This window comes from Tauraco erythrolophus, chromosome 10, assembly GCF_009769465.1.
Source record: "Tauraco erythrolophus isolate bTauEry1 chromosome 10, bTauEry1.pri, whole genome shotgun sequence".
NCBI classification, from domain to species: domain Eukaryota; kingdom Metazoa; phylum Chordata; class Aves; order Musophagiformes; family Musophagidae; genus Tauraco; species Tauraco erythrolophus.
Window position 1 is genome coordinate 2,778,756 of NC_141474.1, and position 17,874 is coordinate 2,796,629.

The 17,874-nt window shown below is 42.8% G+C and overlaps 1 protein-coding gene across 1 annotated transcript in view; it reads right to left on the bottom strand.

The window, feature by feature from the left end:
• HMCN1 (hemicentin 1) overlaps positions 1 to 17,874 on the bottom strand; it is a 201,735-nt gene that overhangs the window by 74,283 nt on the left and 109,578 nt on the right. Inside the window, exons 37-45 of the mRNA XM_086617855.1 lie at positions 17,482 to 17,583; positions 15,545 to 15,712; positions 12,135 to 12,286; positions 10,706 to 10,829; positions 6,870 to 7,045; positions 6,458 to 6,554; positions 3,915 to 4,037; positions 1,674 to 1,835; positions 709 to 990 (exon numbers count right to left, since the gene is read on the bottom strand). Coding sequence (XP_086473981.1) covers positions 709 to 990; positions 1,674 to 1,835; positions 3,915 to 4,037; positions 6,458 to 6,554; positions 6,870 to 7,045; positions 10,706 to 10,829; positions 12,135 to 12,286; positions 15,545 to 15,712; positions 17,482 to 17,583 — 1,386 coding nt within the window. The remainder of the gene's footprint in view (positions 1 to 708; positions 991 to 1,673; positions 1,836 to 3,914; positions 4,038 to 6,457; positions 6,555 to 6,869; positions 7,046 to 10,705; positions 10,830 to 12,134; positions 12,287 to 15,544; positions 15,713 to 17,481; positions 17,584 to 17,874) is intronic.

The window sequence follows — 17,874 nt, forward strand, 5'->3', positions numbered from 1 at the left end:
GAAGTTTTTCTTTACTACCCAGAAGTTGGATAATATAGTACAGCAAATATTCCAAATACAAAAACATAATTTTGGCCTCTCATTTTCAATAATAAGAATTTCTGTGTTTACTTTCACAGCAAAACATGAATATTCAGTGTTTGATGAAGTGTAAAAAGTCATATGCAAAAGCCATCACAGCGGCTGGAAGATAATGTGATGTTCTGATCAATGCCATCAAGTCAAACTATGGAGATGAATTAGAGTTGGAGGTTCCATCTTTAAATTATTCTGGCTGTGCAAAATGAGAGAACCTGCTAATTAGATACTTGCAATACTGGCTGTCCTCAGGTAACGGTCCTCTGGTCGTGGCCACCAGCAGGGTGTTCTGGGTTAAACCTTCACTTCCATCTCCCCCAACAGAGTATTTCCCACCATGATGCTCACACCAGTATCGTATAAAATTACACCATATCTTGGTGTCCTCCTCTCGGGAGATGGAGCAACTGGGAGTGGCCTGATATTAACAGGGACAGAGGTAAGATTTTAAAATATTCAGGAATTATAAAATCGGATTTGGATTTTTGCGATTGAAACTGCATCGCGTGTAAAGCTTCCAATAGATACAAGCGGTGCCTTTAGCGACACAATTATTTCTTGGACGTCCTTGGGTGAATTTAAAGGTCTAAATTGTTTCTGTTCTGCCTGCCCCATTTTACACACACTCACCATGAACATTTAAATCGTATTTTCGGTCAGACAGCCCTGCCACGTTGGCAGCAACACAGACGTAGCGGCCGGTGTCCGACACCTGGATGTTTTTCAGCTGAAGAACGTGACCACCATGAAGTATTGCTATGTCCCCTCCATTGACCAGTGGACGGCCATCCTTCATCCACGCCACGGCTGGTTCTGGAACGCCCTGGACCTTGCATTCAAAGGAAACTTCATTTCCTTGGGTGACGACAACTTCTGATGGGTGGCTACCACTGTTTAATATAGTTGGTCGAACTGGGAAAGAAGAAGAAACACAGTTTAGAAGTCGAGTGAAAGTTACATTTCAGGATCTTCACCTGTTTCTGAACAGAAGGGCAATCCAGTTTGCCAGATCAGCACGTTAACAAAGGCCAGTTATCGTGGGTTACTGCTGGCAAAGCAGCTGGGGCACTCTGCAACTCGTGGCATTTTCCGCAGGGCTGAGAAAAGACAAAGAAACTTACAGGCAACTTTAAAAACGCAAACACGAGCAAAAATTCAAATCAAAAGACTGCCCCAAATTCCATCAATTCCTACAGATTTCTGAAGATTTTTCTCTTTCATGGGACTGTTTAAAAATACCTCCTTTCATTCCCGACTGAAATAGGGAATTTGCAGTGAAAGTGGAAAATCTAAGTTCAACCAGTTGTAATCACTACTACAGTTTAGTGACAAGAAACATCCCACTACCTAAAGAGTTTACATCCCTGCAATGATTTGTGGTCAAACACACTTTCAACAGGTACACGCAACGTCTTGGTCAAGCTTCGAGTCCAAATTGCCAAAATTTTAATTACTTATTCTCCTCGAAGTACATTTAAGTTGTCCTTTACTCTGACAATCTTGAGGTTGAACATCACTGTAGTGATAACGCTTCCATAACGTAACTCTACTGCAGAACTCGATAACCATGACCAAAATTTTTCGTGGTAGCTTACCATGTACTTGCAAACTGTATTCTTTCTTTGCACTTCCAGCTGCATTTGAAGCCACGCAAGCGTAAGATGCAGCATCAGACTTTTCAGCAACCGAAATCTGCAGCTGTCTCCCTCCAGATAATACCCGCACCCTTCCTGAAAGGTCAGCCGCCAGCGGAGAGCCTGCAAGAGACATTCTTTCAGATAAAAACCCAGAAAATGGTAATGAGCTTGCTCACGTGGTGGAAAGTCCACTGTACTACTTTCTGACCGCCCTTCTGACTCGGCTCTCGTGAGACCCCACCTAGAATAGTGTGTTCAGCTCTGGAGTCCCCAACTCAAGAAGGACATGGAGCTACTGGAACGAGTCCAGAGGAGGCCACAAAGATGATCCGAGGGCTGGAGCACCTCTGCTATGGAGACAGGCTGAGAGAGTTGGGGCTGTTCAGCCTGGAGAAGAGAAGGCTCCAGGGAGACCTTCTAGCAGCCTTCCGGTACTTAAAGGGGGCCTACAGGAAAGCTGGAGAGGGACTTTTTACAAGGGTGTGCAGTGATAGGACAAGGGGCAATGGCTTTAAACTGAAAGAGGGCAGATTTAGGTTAGATATAAGAAATTCTTTACATTGAGGGTGGTGAGGTACTGGCACAGGTTGCCCAGAGAAGCTGTGGCTGCCCCATCCCTGGCAGTGTTCACGGCCAGGTTGGATGAGGCTTTGGGCAACCTGGTGTAGTGGAAGGTGTCCCTGCCCATGGCAGGGGGGGCTGGAACTAGATGATCTTTAAGGTCCCTTCCAACCCAAACCATTCTATGATTCTAGACCTTCCAACAGGTTCAAGTTTCCTTTCTGCCACTGAAGTGCACGCAGGCTTTAGCCTTGCAGTACATGATTAGAACACATCATGCAACACCTTTTTGGCTTCCAAGAGACAGGGTTTAAAAAGAACTTGATAAACTTCATTTTCTCTGAAAATTTTACGCGTTAGAAGAAGTGTTTTGTAATTAAAATCTGTCCTTTCCACAAGCCAAAATAAATGAAGGTAGGCACGTACCACGCTGAATTGTGCCATCTAGAAAGACGAAAAGGTAAGATTGATTAATAACATGAGAATTACCATACTGAAGAGTTCACAATATCTTACTTTGTCTAATGTTCTGTTTCCAACAATGTCCATGCATAAAAGGTGCTAAAAATACCTGCTTTCGTCTACTGATTCATAAGAAGGTGTTTCTCAACGTTACTTTAACCCCTAAAGCAAAAAGGTGTGCGCGTTATTCTGAAATATTAAAATGAGATGAGAGAAAGGTTCAATAACTGGATGCACTTCCACCACTTGGCAGCATGCCATGGCTGCAAATGTAAAAATAACCCAGAGGATATGTCTACGCTACGCAGTGGATCACGGGGCAGGGACCCTCGACTCAGCACCACGGGACTCGCAGCACTCCTGCTGGGATCCATAAATAAGTCTGGATGCCGTCTTGCTGCCCCACGGTAAATAAGCATATGGAGAGGGGTTCACTGCTTCACTGACACGTATCAACCACCCATTTTTAAGTCAGCTCAGGAATCTCTGCACTGTGCTTCTCTTGCACATCTTTAGGAATAATGATGCCTTATCCAAGCGGAGGTGAGTTAAAGAGAAGGGAATAATCTACTGCTGTGGTTCGTTTGACTCAGTAGCAGGACTGGTTAGACATCTGTATGTTTGAAGTCCTCAGAACACACTGTCTAAAATGTTCACAGGAAAAAAAGAAGATGATCAGAGGGCTGGAGCACCTTTCCTATGAGGACAGGCTGAAAGAGTTGGGGCTGTTCAGCCTGGAGAAGAGGAGGCTCCGGGGTGACCTTATAGCGGTCTTCCAGTACCTCAAGGGGGCCTACAGGAAAGATGGGGAGAGGCTGTTCAGGAAGGCCTGTTGTGATAGGACAAGAGGTAATGGTTTTAAAATAGAGGGAGGTAGATTCACATTGAATATTAGGAAAAAATTTTTTACCATGAGAGTTGTAGAACACTGGAACAGGTTGCCCAGAGAGGTGGTAGATGCTCCATCCCTGGAGACATTCAAGGCCAGGTTGGACGAGGCCCTGAGCAACCTGATCTAGTTGGAGATATCCCTGTTCCTTGCAGGGGGGTTGGACTAGATGGCCTTTGAAGGTCCCTTCCAGCCCTAACCATTCTATGATTCTATGAAAAAAGAGAAACTGGCAGGTCGGAATTATCACACTTGCTTTATAAAGCAGACAATGGACGGTTACTCACCATTCTTTTTCCAGGCAAGACTGGGTGGTGGGATGCCACTAGACTCGCACATCAGGCTGATCAAGCTGCCTTCAATTACTGTCAGCTGAGAGATGTCATCTGAGCCACAAATAGTTGGTGGCACTGAAAAGAAATGCCAAGTAATTGCAGCATTCAAACCAAAACGTTATCAGCCAAGAGTAGGACCCAAATGACCCTCATACAAATTTGTCCCGTTATGCTCCGAAGCAATTAGAAGGATTGTAGTCTCTTGCTGACAATGCAAACCAGATCCTGGGCAGGGAGTAACATACTTGTGAACGACTGCATCCATCCTTCCAGCCTCTGAGGTCTGGGGCACGTGTAGGCTCTACTTCTGGCTGACTTTTGAATGGACTTCAGAGAACAAAGCCATTTCTGTCAATTATATAAACTGACTCCAACTGTAAGAGCCTGCCTCGTTCACGGCTCATCAACCTACAGATACCACCATTACTCAGAAAGTGACTTTTAAAATTCAGCCCAAGTTTTTCCTTTGAGTTTTTTCCTGCAGCAACATGCTGGCAACCACATCCAACACTCCATCCCTTTGACTGCCCTACTGCAGCAGTGCCAGCTTTGCTCCACAGCTCTGTGACTGCAAACAAAGACAAGAGGGACCGGTGTTTTCCCTCTGATTCTCAAAGACTCAAGGAACTTTGGTTCAATCACTAGGGAAGGGATAATCACCTCCTTGAAATGGGGGAACCATTTTCTTCAGATGAAAATAGTGTAGGTAACACTTGAAAAGAGACCAAAAAAACAGGGGAGAACATAGACTGAACCTGAAGAATAAAATCTCACTAGTGACTAAGTTATCCAGCACGTTTTTAATACATGTGACAGTAGGCAGCCTCTCCTTCTGACACTTCAAACTCTTTATTTAGCAGCAACCAGATGTATGGGTTTTAAAACAACTGACTGCAAAGGGCTTTATTGTACTGTACTGGCTTCAACCTTTTTTTTTTTGTCCTGCCTCTAGTCAAAACGTTTGTGCCATTCTCTGAGGAGGTACATCTTCCATTTAACACATGGGCTGGTTCCTGGAACCAGAGCTGGCTCTCAGGATCTCACCAATCCTCAGAAGGATACATTTCCTGGATTTAAAACTTTAAAAATATGGCAAGCAGGACTTTTGGTCCCTGGGTGTAAACAAAGGCTACAACTGTAAACACTTATCCACAGATGACTTTCACAGGCAGCTTTTGGTTTCTATTAAGCTTATTCTGTCAAAGCTGCTAACTTGCAAAGAATTATCCCTTCTCTCAAAATCCTACTGAAATGGTCTCATTACATGAAAGAACAAATCCATATCCCTCCAGCAGCAAGTCCTTTGCATCAGTGCAGCTCTTACAAACCTGTGGGAGGGGGAGACGAAGACGACATACGCAGTACACGGGTATATGCTTTAGCATGGGAAAATCACATGGTCTTGTCGGTATTCCAACATCCACCCCATAATTTAAACACCAGGAACGTTTCTTTATTAGTAAATAATGGCAGAATTCTACTAAAAATTGTAATTTTGGCATTACAAATCCTATTAGATATTTCTAGCCTTCTGAGAAAGAAGAAAAAGAAATAAAGTAAGTTGCCATAGCAGAAAAAGGCACATTTCAATTTGCATATAGGGACAGTTTGCATATAGGCTCCGGGGTGATCTTATAGCAGCCTTCCAGTACCTAAAGGGGGCCTACAGGAAAGCTGGAGAGGGGCTTTGGACAAGGGTGTGTAGTGATAGGACAAGGGGCAATGGCTTTAAACTGAAAGAGGGGAGATTTAGATTGGATCTAAGGAAGAAATTTTTCACTCAGAGGGTGGTGAGGCACTGGCACAGGTTGCCCAGAGAAGCTGTAGATGCCCCATCCCTGGAAGTGTTCAAGGCCAGGCTGGATGAGGCTTTGGGCAACCCGGTGTAGTGGAGGGTGTCCCTGCTAGACTAGATGATCTTTGAGGTCCCTTCCAACCCAAACCATTCTATGATTTTATGACAAAATAATGATGCAGAAAAACCACTCAAAATCAATGATTCAAATAAAGGTTCTAAGCCACATTCATTATCCAGCCATAGAAACATCTCACTAAAGCCATTGTTATGATTCTGCACTGCTGACTTTGCAGAGTAAATAAAACCAGGTAAAAGAGCTTTTATTTATTTGGATTTCCATGCTTCAGCATTTAAAAAAGTGGAAAGCTGGTAGGTTACTTTAAAAGGCATTAGAACGTGCCAATAGTTCTGTGGCTACAAAACCAGGTAGTTATAGCTCTGAACTACTATCATGGATGCAAACCCAGCCTGACAAAGTTCTACAAAGTAGCTGGTACTAATTTAGAACCAAACCAAAGCCATTTGGAAAACGCGTGTGCATTCTTGGGGCTGTTAAACTACAGCAAATATAATAACATCTCCCTGCAGGAACCTCAGCAACCACGTGTTTCCCAACCACAGAGGATTTTAGTGTCCCACATCGTAATTTCACTCCGAGCTCCATTCCCGTTCTTGGAATAAGCTTAATAAATCTTACCCCAAATATTGACATTATAGTTCTTTTCAGTTTTCCCAGCAACATTGGTCGCTTCGCAAGTGTAACGGCCAGTGTCCTGTACTTGAGCTCCTTCAATCTAGGAGGAAAAAATGAAAACCTGCATTTTTTTTTCTTCTTACAGTATTAAAAATGAAACTTGCAGAGAGAGGCTGTTCAGATTTCCATTTTTATTTTTACATCGGTCTCTCTAAGTATTAATAATACAGTATTACTCCTTCAAAACTTGTACAATAACATCTAGATGGCCATGACCCCCATCCCTCCTCGCCCACTATTCCCCATTGCACCAGGAGACCTAATGCTATCCAATCTCTAACAGGTATCTGGAACCTTCATGCTGGATATACTCCCCAGAAATCATTTGCCCCCGGAGCCTGACCGCCCAGTTTACCTTCAATACACTTCCATCATCAGAGATGCCAAGACCTGGTTTCTTCAGCAAGGGTCGCCCGTCTTTGAGCCACGTCAGCACGGGTCGGGGAATGGCATTGCTCTGGCAGAGCAGCTCCACCGTTTGGCTGATGAGCACAGAGATGTTTTGCTCCTCTCCCATGATGTTTGGTGGAACTACAGCAATAAATCAAAACAAAGGACCTTTGGGCATTGCGGACTTCCCAGAGTAAACGCACTGTGGAGTCTTAATTTAACAAAAATAAAATGGCAGTTACTACCCTTTTGACACACAACTCAAGTCTCCTTTATATCACAAAAAGCACTGGAACAATTTTTGTTCCTTACAGAATATCCTCTACACAAGATATACGCTAGTGAGATATCAGCTACAGAGAAATCACGTAGATAAGTCAAGACTTGCAAAAAAAAATACTTGAAATATAGCTAGAAAAGAAAATCACCAGTATATAAAGAATGGGGAAGTACATTCCTGCTATAAAGAAAAAGAGCTGATGAGTGAGAAGGCTCACAAGATAATAATCAGACCCAGAAGCTGAAAATGCCTTAAACTGTTCCAGACAGTGTCAAGATGGACACTTGGCTTCAAGGAGAACTCTAAGTTTAAGAAGAATTTTGTCTGGAGATGGCCAAATACAGAAGACAAAATGAGAACTTACACAGTTGCAGCCAAGTGAATGGGTTAATGACTTAATCATCGAGTCATCATCTACAATTACTTTATTGGCTACCTGTTTTGTGTGGTATCTACTAGCTAATTATTGCCATTGTTGGCACTGAGCACTATATTTAGATTTGTACTACAGTTTCAGTGATAACCTCACTATCACACTATTATTTCCAAATTATACGGTAGAAAAAATCAGCTTTTGGAATGAAAATTTTCTGTGTAGAACAAAAACGCTTTTGGACATTTAAACTGAAGCCCATTAGTTGTTTCTGAACAGTGTCAAGCTTCATGAAAATGCATTTTTTCCCCCCATTAAAAAAATTATTTATGTTTCCAGAGTCAGAAAAACAAAGCAACTGAGAACTAAACCTTGGAAGACAGCAAGTGAACAATTTTCCATTTGCATCACCAGTGCAGGTAAGGACAGCAAATCATGGAGAGCAGATGTGCTTTTACTGGGCTGCTCAAGCGTGATCCAGAACAGAATTCCTGCTCGTGCCCTTAATGCCATGTATGTTCCTAAATCCTAAATTCCTTAAAATAATGCAACATTAGATCTGCAATTAAAATATTCACAAAATCAAAACTCTCCTAGTAAGAATTACTTTGGTTACACACATCCAGTGGGATTTTTATGCTTGTTGTGTACTAAGACTGTTCAGTTTGTCCAAAAATCTGACCAGGGCCAAAGATAAGAAACTTTATTGTCACATTTCCTTTGCTTTTTAGTTTTGCAATCCATTACTCCAGAAACTGCATGTCTGATTGCACAAAATCTTGGGGGAACAAGAAGGGAAGAAGTGGGACTGTCTGTGGGAAATAGTCTGGGCTTCACTCTGAACAAGAAGAGACTGAATTAATGACGTGAGATTATAAAATGTGCCAAAGTGGTGCTCAGTAAACCAGCAATACACTCCTCAAGATGTCCTGAAATACAACATTAACAATCAAGCTTTGTTTTTCTTGCACAGGAAGCACTAAGAGCAGCTGATTTCACAGTTTGGAAATAATTTAGGGAAAAGCCTGGTCTCTGTGGATAAGAAATATAGTAACTGCAAAAATATCTGTTTATCTTACTTTCTTTGTAGAATTCACAAAGGCCCAGATTCTTTACGAGTGCTGTGGAACTGAAAATTGGAAGTCGATCCACTATCGGAGAAGGCAAATTTATTTCCAAATACTTCTCCACCAATTACTTTTCCTCTTAGCTAAATGAATTGAAACGTGTTCAAAAGAAAACTGAGCTTTGAAACAGAGACAGACACTAAAGCATTTGTTTCTGAAGGAAGAGGGTTTGAAATTCCTCTAATTATGCTCATGGTAACTATATGTTACCCTGACTGTTCCAATTCCCAGACTGGCTTAGAGCACTGCACATTTCGAACCATCTCAGCTCCAACTGCAATCCAAACTATTTTCCTCCCGTGACTTTTTAATTAGATTACCCATATGAGGCAAGTCCTAGGAGTAATACTACTTTTTGGTGACAGCCTCACTCGAGATGGCCCTGCAGCTCAGCTCAACCCTGGCCAGCTTCTAATACAACAGTAATTTTAAACATACACAACTTCTAACTCTTTTTAATTTCATTTAGCTAAAAAGGATGGAGATTCCAGAAAATAAAAGAGAAATAATAAATATATCCATGCCACTTGTGTGGCTACCTATATATACGTACCTGTCCTCAAACTCCAAAAGGGATGCTGATATTCCTTGTTCTAGGCATAAAACATTCCAGCCCACGTGAACCCTGAGCTCGCTTGCCATGCCAGAATCCTGACTTTCTGAACTGCCCCTTGCAGATGGAAAAGTAGCCATGACTCAAGTCACAAGTATCTGAACCACAGTGCATCTACAAGGAAGTCAATTCTGAAAGCCAAACTGGAAAACAAATAACCTGGCCAGTTGTCCCTATTCACCTCAGAAAACATCCAAACTTATAACTGCTCTTGCAAGATTTTCCAGACTTCTGCTTACAGTTGCCATAAAGCTAGAGGCTGGCAGACCCAAGCCAGTTCTCTCTCCACTAATCTACTGAAAGCCGAAGCAAAACCACAAAGGTTCTTCAATTCCAAAACCTCCTCTCCACATCTAGTACCACAAGATTCCTAAAACAAATGGCAGATCGTTGTTCATCCTCATTTCACTGGTGTACAAAACCACTGAGCTGTCCAAGGAAACTGGAAACTTGCTACAGCCAAACTCCCTGGCGTTCCTCCTGGCAGCATGCCATGCTCCTTGATACCTGCACATCACCAATGATCTCTAAGAAGGCAGCAAGAAAAGGTATCTTCTGTGAGCTACAAAAAAGTCAGGATGAAGATCACATAGAATCATAGAATGGTTTGGGTTAGAAGGGATCTCAAAGACCATCTAGGTCCAACCCCCCTGCCATGGGCAGGGACACCCTCCACTTCACCAGGTTGCTCAAAGCCTCATCCAACCTGGCCTTGAACACCTCCAGGGATGGGGCAGCCACAACTTCTCACGAATCAACAAGAAGGATGAATTTACGTAAGTTCAGTCAAAAAGACTTCAGAATTAATTTTACTGATATAATTTGGAAAAGTGACAAAGCACAAATGAGATGTATTTCCTGCTTCTTGAAAGAGACAAAAGTTGACCGGTGGTGCTCGATACAGCGTCACCATTACCACCAAAAAAGTCACCACCATTGAGGCACGCGTAGCAAGGCTGGAAAACAGAATGGAAACCAGATTGCTGCATGGCAAATGCACAATGACTCACTCTGGTTCAACAAAGACAACTGAGCTCTGGCCCCAACATCTTTTGCCCCTGGGATCCATATGTTTTTTCACACAAACTCACATTTTCTCCTATCGTTGATAAATGAGCCTTTATGTATTAAACTTGTAAACTCACTGTTGCAGCTATATTTCTTCAAGGATACACGGAAGAAAATACATGCTTTAATACACGTGGAAGTATGTGAGTATATGTATTTTTAATTATATACACACACCTCCTCATCACTTTGCCTTCCATTATGGGTTGGAACCATTTTTATTCAATGTTGCTACAAGTCTGGGCCACAATGTATTGAATTAAAGCTCCACGGACAGATCTTACGACTGAAAAAAAATAATAATAATAAAAAAATACATAGATTTATCAGAAAATCTCACCATAAACTCTGAGATGGAGATCCCTCTGGCTCTCGCCCGCAGCATTGACCGCGACACAAGTGTATTTTCCCGCGTCGCTGATCCGCGCGCTCGCCAGCGCCAAGACTCGGCCCCCAGACAGCACCTGCAGCACAAGCACGATGCGTTCAGAATTCTCACCTCCATGTCAGACACAAGCAGGGAGGAACTCTCACATCTCATGTCAAAATGAAATACTTGGTTTGCCACTGCTTCCCACCATCGCCCTCTTCCCTACACTCTTCCCTGCACTCTGCTCTTCTCTTTTGATCGAGACTTGCAAAAGCAAAAGTCCAACTTCATGCAAGTCTGTAGGGAATTCCTGGCATTTATTTTCAAGTCTTTCCAGGCTCTGGACATTCCTCCCCCTTATCAGTTTCAAACATTCTGTCACACCTTTTGTCTGTGCCCTGAGTTGTCCCCATAGTACACAAATTTCCACTCTTTCCTCTCAAATCATAAAATTAGCTTTTGGAAAACAACCACGCTCTCCCCCTTTAACTCTGAAGTATCTCCTTACATCAATGGTCAGTCTTTTTTTCTGAATTACTATTTTATGTAATGAGGTATTACATGATCTTGAGCTCTGTGGATCTCTTCAGCACACAAATATGGTCCAATTTCCTCTTCTTCCCAGGAAGTGAAAAATTGAATTGTCGATTCAAACTCTTACTCAGTACGAAAGGGGTTGAAAGGACCACCTTATTTCAACATATCCATCTCTTCCGCTTCACACAGTAATTACTGGAGCCAGACTCACACCAATAACCTAGAGCAAAAGGCCTTAACTTCCATTCCAAAACCTCTAACTACATAGAATCATAGAATGGTTTGGGTTGGAAGGGACCTCAAAGATCATCTAGTTCCAACCCCCCTGCCACGGGCAGGGACACCTTCCACTGCACCAGGTTGCCCAAAGGCTCATCCAACCTGGCCTTGAACACTGCCAGGGATGGGGCAGCCACAGCTTCTCTGGGCAACCTGTGCCAGTGCCTCACCACCTTCAGAGGGAAGAATTTATTCCTTAGATCCAATCAAAATCTCCCTTCTTTCAGTTTAAAGCCATTGCCCTTTGTCCTGTCACTACACGCCCTTGTCAAAAGCCCCTCTCCAGCTTTCTTGTAGCCCCTTTAGGTACTGGAAGGGTGCTGGAAGGTCTCCCTGGAGCCTTCTCCTCTCCAGCCTCAACCACCCCAATGCTCTCAGCCTGTCTCCATAGCAGAGGTGCTCCAGCCCTCGGATCATCTTCCTGTCCTCCTCTGGACTTGCTCCAACGGGTCCAAGTCCTTCTCATGTTGGAGGTCTCAGAGCCGAACACAGGAGTCTTATTCTGTTCCCTAAAACTACACCAGTTTAAAATTCTCCTACCACAACAGGAAATAGCACAGATAGCAGGATTTGAACCCAGTACCTGGAGCCCATTGTTGAAGCTGGAAACAGGGCTACCATCTTTTAGCCACGTCAGAATCGGTGCGGGGATGCCTCTTGCTTCACACTCCAGTCGCACTGGATTATTAACCACCACTGTCACCATGTCGCTGCTGCCAGAGATTGATGGTGGGACTGAAAAAAAAAAAAAGAAAACAAAGCTGAAACAGCTACATAAGTGTATTAATCACAATGACATCAGCTGGACCGCTTACTTTTGGACATTACTTCTCTTTCTGCAAGGCACTGCATTGTTGGAAAGATTTCTCATGTTCCTCCTACTGAACTCCTGTTATTTGTTTGCTCTGAGCTAAATCCCACTTTTTCCTTGCATAAGCAGTCAGATAACTTCAGTGAAACTACTGGGAGCAAGGTAAGCAGGACTGGGCCCACAGCCCAGCTGCAAAACCCAGGAAACATCATGTAAAATCTGAAAATATTCCTCCAAACTTTTATAATATCCCGTTTAGATCTTACGAAAGGCACTAAGAGTGGTGGGAATTAAAGAAAGAATTAATTATTATAAATTGCAGAAAGCAAATACATCCTCAGAGTGATAAACTGGCCTGGCAGAGCACATGTGAACATTTATCAGATTGGACTGTAGAACACCTGCCTCTCTGATGATAAAAAACATCTTAAAGGAACATCTCAAAACACTTACTATAGGTATACAGTCTAGCAAATTTTGTTGAACTGTGTTAAAAAGGGAGGCAAGAAGTATTAAAAAAGGGAGATGCTTCATTTATCAGGAGAATCAAAACAATATTATTCCCTCCAAACCACAAATAACTTAGTAATACAGCTTTACAGCCAGCATCAGTCCAAACCTTCACACTCCTAGGAAGAGACAAGAATGGTGTGATCTATCCTGTGTGAGGGCAAAAAAAAAAATGTATAGAATCCTGTACTGAAAAAAAGATTCATTAATGAATTCAACAACCTCTAACAGCCTGTAACTCAGGCTACCTACTCTTAGACAAATCCCAGTAGTAGCAGAAATGGCTGGAAAAAAAGCAAATGTGATTTTGTAATTTTTCCCCCCCCCCCCCCCCCCTCACACATGCACACAGTTCCCCCATTTCCCTGCAATAACATCCATTGTTCCCAACTGCCTGAAAAAGTTATAGTGGTAAGAAAGAAGTGGAAAAATCTTATTACAATGAAATCATGTGAATATACTAAACTGGAATTCAACCTGCTTCCTTCAGGAGGCTGGTCTGATTTCATTCAACGTTAAGCCTGCGGTATCAAGCATTGTTTTTAACACAAAAGTGAGCTGATAATTTCTACCATAGTTACTGCATCCACAACGCTCCCAAGAACAGAGGTTGTTGGAGTGCCACCAGTACCGGCTGAACACGGGAGCTCACTCCCACTACAGAAATGTCACACCATACAGAAATCTCGAGCACCTTCTGTACTTGACACTTCAGAGCCTGTTCTCCAGTAAGTAGCCATTCCTGCTTCCACTGTTAAGAGGGGAAAAAATTCACCATTTCTCTTCTCAAACTCATCAACTCTAAACTGGGTGACAGACTTGCTCAAAAAGCACTCCGTCGCAAGGCTGGCACGACATGTGCTGAATTAAATAGGTTGGTGGACAGATGTTTTGGCTCCTTTTGATGCAATTAGTTCTGGCTGCAACTGCATGTGTTCTGTTCTGGAAGGGGAAACAATCTCAGGTGTCTAAGTCAGAAAGTATTAGTTCCCTAGAAAACTCCGGACGTACTCGCTGAAAGTCCGCCGCCCATCAAAAGACACACATCTACTTCAGAGTTACTTTTCCTTTTTCTGTTTAACCAGAATAACGACCTTGGCTCTAAATATTTCCTGCGAGTTAATCACTGGGTGGGGTTAATCGCCTTTGACTATGTCTTGAGCCATCAGTTTTTCCCATGATGGTCATTAATCCCATTGAAACGTACTGCCCAACTCATTATCTGTTAATTAACATGAATAGGAACTACATACTCTGTGTGCATCTCAGATGGGAACACTGTGCCAAGTTTGGGCCACAGTTTGGCAGGGAAGACTCCCACAGAAAACCAGTGACATGCATATGCACGTATCAAAGATAAGAATTCGGATTACGGCCCCATTCAAAAGCCACTGAAATCAGGGGAAAAGCTCCAGTTTGGCTTTTGATCAGGTGTCTCATGTCTGCAAACACCCACACTTCCACTTCATCTAATCAGACACAGTACATTTTTCTTTCAAACTTTCAGATTATGAAAGAGCATTTGATCTGCGTCCTTCCTTTACCTACTGCGAGCTTTACAGTCATCTACAGTAAAACCCACTAATTGCAAGGCCTTCCAAACTGCTGAAGTGACAACATAAATACCTTTTCGACAAATCTGGTGCTTCTGCTCATTCTTCATAGAATCACAGAACAGTTTGGGTTGGAAGGGACCTCAAAGATCATCCAGTTCCAACCCCCCTGCCATGGGCAGGGACACCCTCCAATACACCAGGTTGCTCAAAGCCTCATCCAACCTGGCCTTGAACACTGCCAGGGATGGGGCAGCCACAGCTTCTCTGGGCAACCTGTGCCAGTGCCTCACCACCCTCAGAGTGAAAAATTTCTTCCTTCTATCGAATCGAAATCTCCCCTCTTTCAGTTTAATGCGATTGCCCCTTGTCCTGTCACCACATACCCTTGTAAAAAGTCCCTCTCCAGCTTTCTTGTAGCCCCTTCAGGTACTGGAAGGCTGCAATAAGATCACCCCAGAGCCTTCTCTTCTCCAGGCTGAACAACCCCAACTCTCTCAGCCTGTCTTCGGAGGAGAGGTGCTCCAGCCCTTGGATGATCTTCATGGTGTCCTCCAGACTCGCTCCATCAGCTCCATGTCCTTCTTGTGTTGGGTACCCCAGAGCTGAACGCAGCACTGCGGGGGGGGGGGTCTCAGGAGAGCAGAGCAGAGGGGCAGAATCCCCTCCCTGGCCCTGCTGCCCACGCTGCTTTGGATGCAGCCCAGGACACGGTTGGCCTTCTGGGCTGCCAACGCACATTGCCGGCTCATGGTGAGCTTCTCATTGACCAGCACTCTCAAGTCCTTCTCCTCAGGGCTGTTCTCTATCCATTCTCCACCCAGCCTGTACTTATGCTTGGAATTGCCCGACCCACAGGCAGGACCTTGCACTTGGACCTTGACCTTCATGAGGTTCTCACAGGCCCACTTCCTAGAATTGACTTCCCTTACCACATTTTCCTCATTTTCCTAACACGCATCTTAACGTCACTGAAAAACAGAAGAGTGAATTTTCTTCCCTCTGACCTCTGCCATGTCCCTTCCAGTACAACGGTGAGATGAGCGACGGTAAGTCTGCTCAGCAGACTTGAAACCTGCAAAGCACATGGAGGTGTTTCTCCTGTTTCATAATTCTCACCATGAACCTGAAGACTGTAGAACAGCTCTGCCGTGCCCGCTGTGTTGACTGCCACACACTTGTAAAGGCCGGAGTCGGAGATCTGAGCACCCTCAATCTGCAGAACCTGCCCTCTGGTCAGGAAAGCGGCGCTGGTAAGGGGGTGGTTGTCTTTGTACCAAGTGATAGCTGCACAACGAAAGGAAAGATGGAAAAGTTGCCAAAAATAACCCCAGTTACAAACAACGGGACCAAAGAGTCTTCAAACCTTCCATCTAAGTTTTCCAATACGTAACAACAATATTTACAAACAAATATCAATACTAATCATAGTTAATAATAATAAAAATTAACCAGGAAACACGTAAAATTTATGCAGAATTCAATAGCAAACTCGTCATTATCATCCACGTGCACCATGGATTTACAACAAAATGTTCAGAAGTTCAAAAATTATCACACAAAGCACACTTAGGGGATTTACTCATATCAAAGTCAACAGCAGCTGTTTAGAAATATGCAATAATACGACATACACCATTTTTTCACCTTTTACCCTAAAGGATTGCTCCATTAAACTGAACCACCTGGGGAAGTGTACAGAATCCAAATACAAGCAATCAAACCAAAGTCCAACCGACAGAGTGAAAAAAATGAACATAAGGCCCAGAAAACTGCTATTTCTCCAAAAGAAAATTTTCTATCAGCAAAATCTGAGGATTTTTTTTTGCATTTCAGCCAAAAGATGGCAATCTCCATCAGCAGAACGGGTAACTAATGCTTTACCGGCGTCACTTCGTTAGTCAGTTTGATGAAACTGTCACTTACTGAATTATTTTCTGTAGCACACAAGATTTTATAAAATTTTACATATACTCCCAATAATTTCAAGTTTTGCTTTATACAGGCATAAATGACTCTAGAAAATAGGACTTTGCTGAGAATGAGGTTTTTAAACTGGTAGAGAAGGTGAAGCTCGATTCTCATTTGAAATTCAGCAACACGTTTCTTCTGAAAATGGGACTATCATCAGCAGAAGAATAAATTGCTATACTAGATAAAATATATTAGTTACCCACGATTCCTCAAGTTTTGCTGTACAATAATTAATATAGAAAACTATTCTCATATGAACACCTGATTTTTGTATCCCATCAGAAGACGGTGGGAACAAAAACACATATTAGAAAAAAGAAGAACACAAATTTTTATCCGCACATCTCAACGACAACAACAAAAAGATTAATCATAAAAAGAGACCTAATCAAAAATCCTAGCACTGAAAGAATCCCAGCAATGAATAACTAAAATCCAGATTGCTTTAGATTTTTTTTTCAGTTCAGAAACAATTCAAAAGATGCACTAGTCTAAATGGGAGTCTTCAGCTCTCACTTGGGTAAATGATTCCTATGGGAAACTTGCCTTAAAAAAAAATTAAAAAAATAAAAAGTTACCACTGCACGAAATGAGAGGAAAACAAAACACAAACAGACCAATAAAAGAGGCTCTTATTAATTTCAACAGACTCTAGATAAGGTCCTAGATGTGGCCACATTTGAGAGGCACGCTCGATACACATGATATTGTTTGAAGTGCCCTACACTATAAAATACGGACCCGACAGCGGAAAAAAATGGATTAAAAAAAAGCTGATTTAGTAGAAATCTAACAGGGTTCCTGCCTATGGGCAGGGCATTGCTGTACGTGCCAGGCAGTAGATTATTCTTGTGGGTTTTATTCATTTCATTAAGCAGAGATGACTGAATTCCTCAATATTTAGCCCACGCCAGTCGATATGTTGACATTTCCCATTACACAGAGCGTTTAATGGTTTCTAGCTAGTTTAAAAACCACAGAATTAACTTCACGTTCAGAATATCCATCCTTTTCAAAAGACCCATGAAAGTGAAAACCTTTTATCAGATTTGCTTCATGCCCCCCAAGGTGCAAGTGCGTACCTGGCAGAGGGTTCCCGGACGCTCTGCATTCCAGATGGATTGGATTATCCACCACCACTGTTTCATTGAGCATTTTCCCTGCATCTTCCAGGCTGGGTGGTTCTGGGAAAAGACAAAGGCATCAGGTTTTCATTAATTCAGCCACCCAGTTAGCAAAACACCCAATCACCAAGTAATCTGCCCTCTGAGAAACTTGGGGCAATGAATTGCACAAGCTTCAACAAACTGCTGGGTGACTGAGGGATTTCTCAAGAAAGTTTGTCTTTGAGACGGGAAGACTCTAATTATTATAACCTCATTCGTGCTAAGAGGAATACAACATTATTTTTCACTACTTTTTATTTTTTCAGGAAAAATGGCACTTCAAATGGACTTGCAGGAAACGGGCGCACG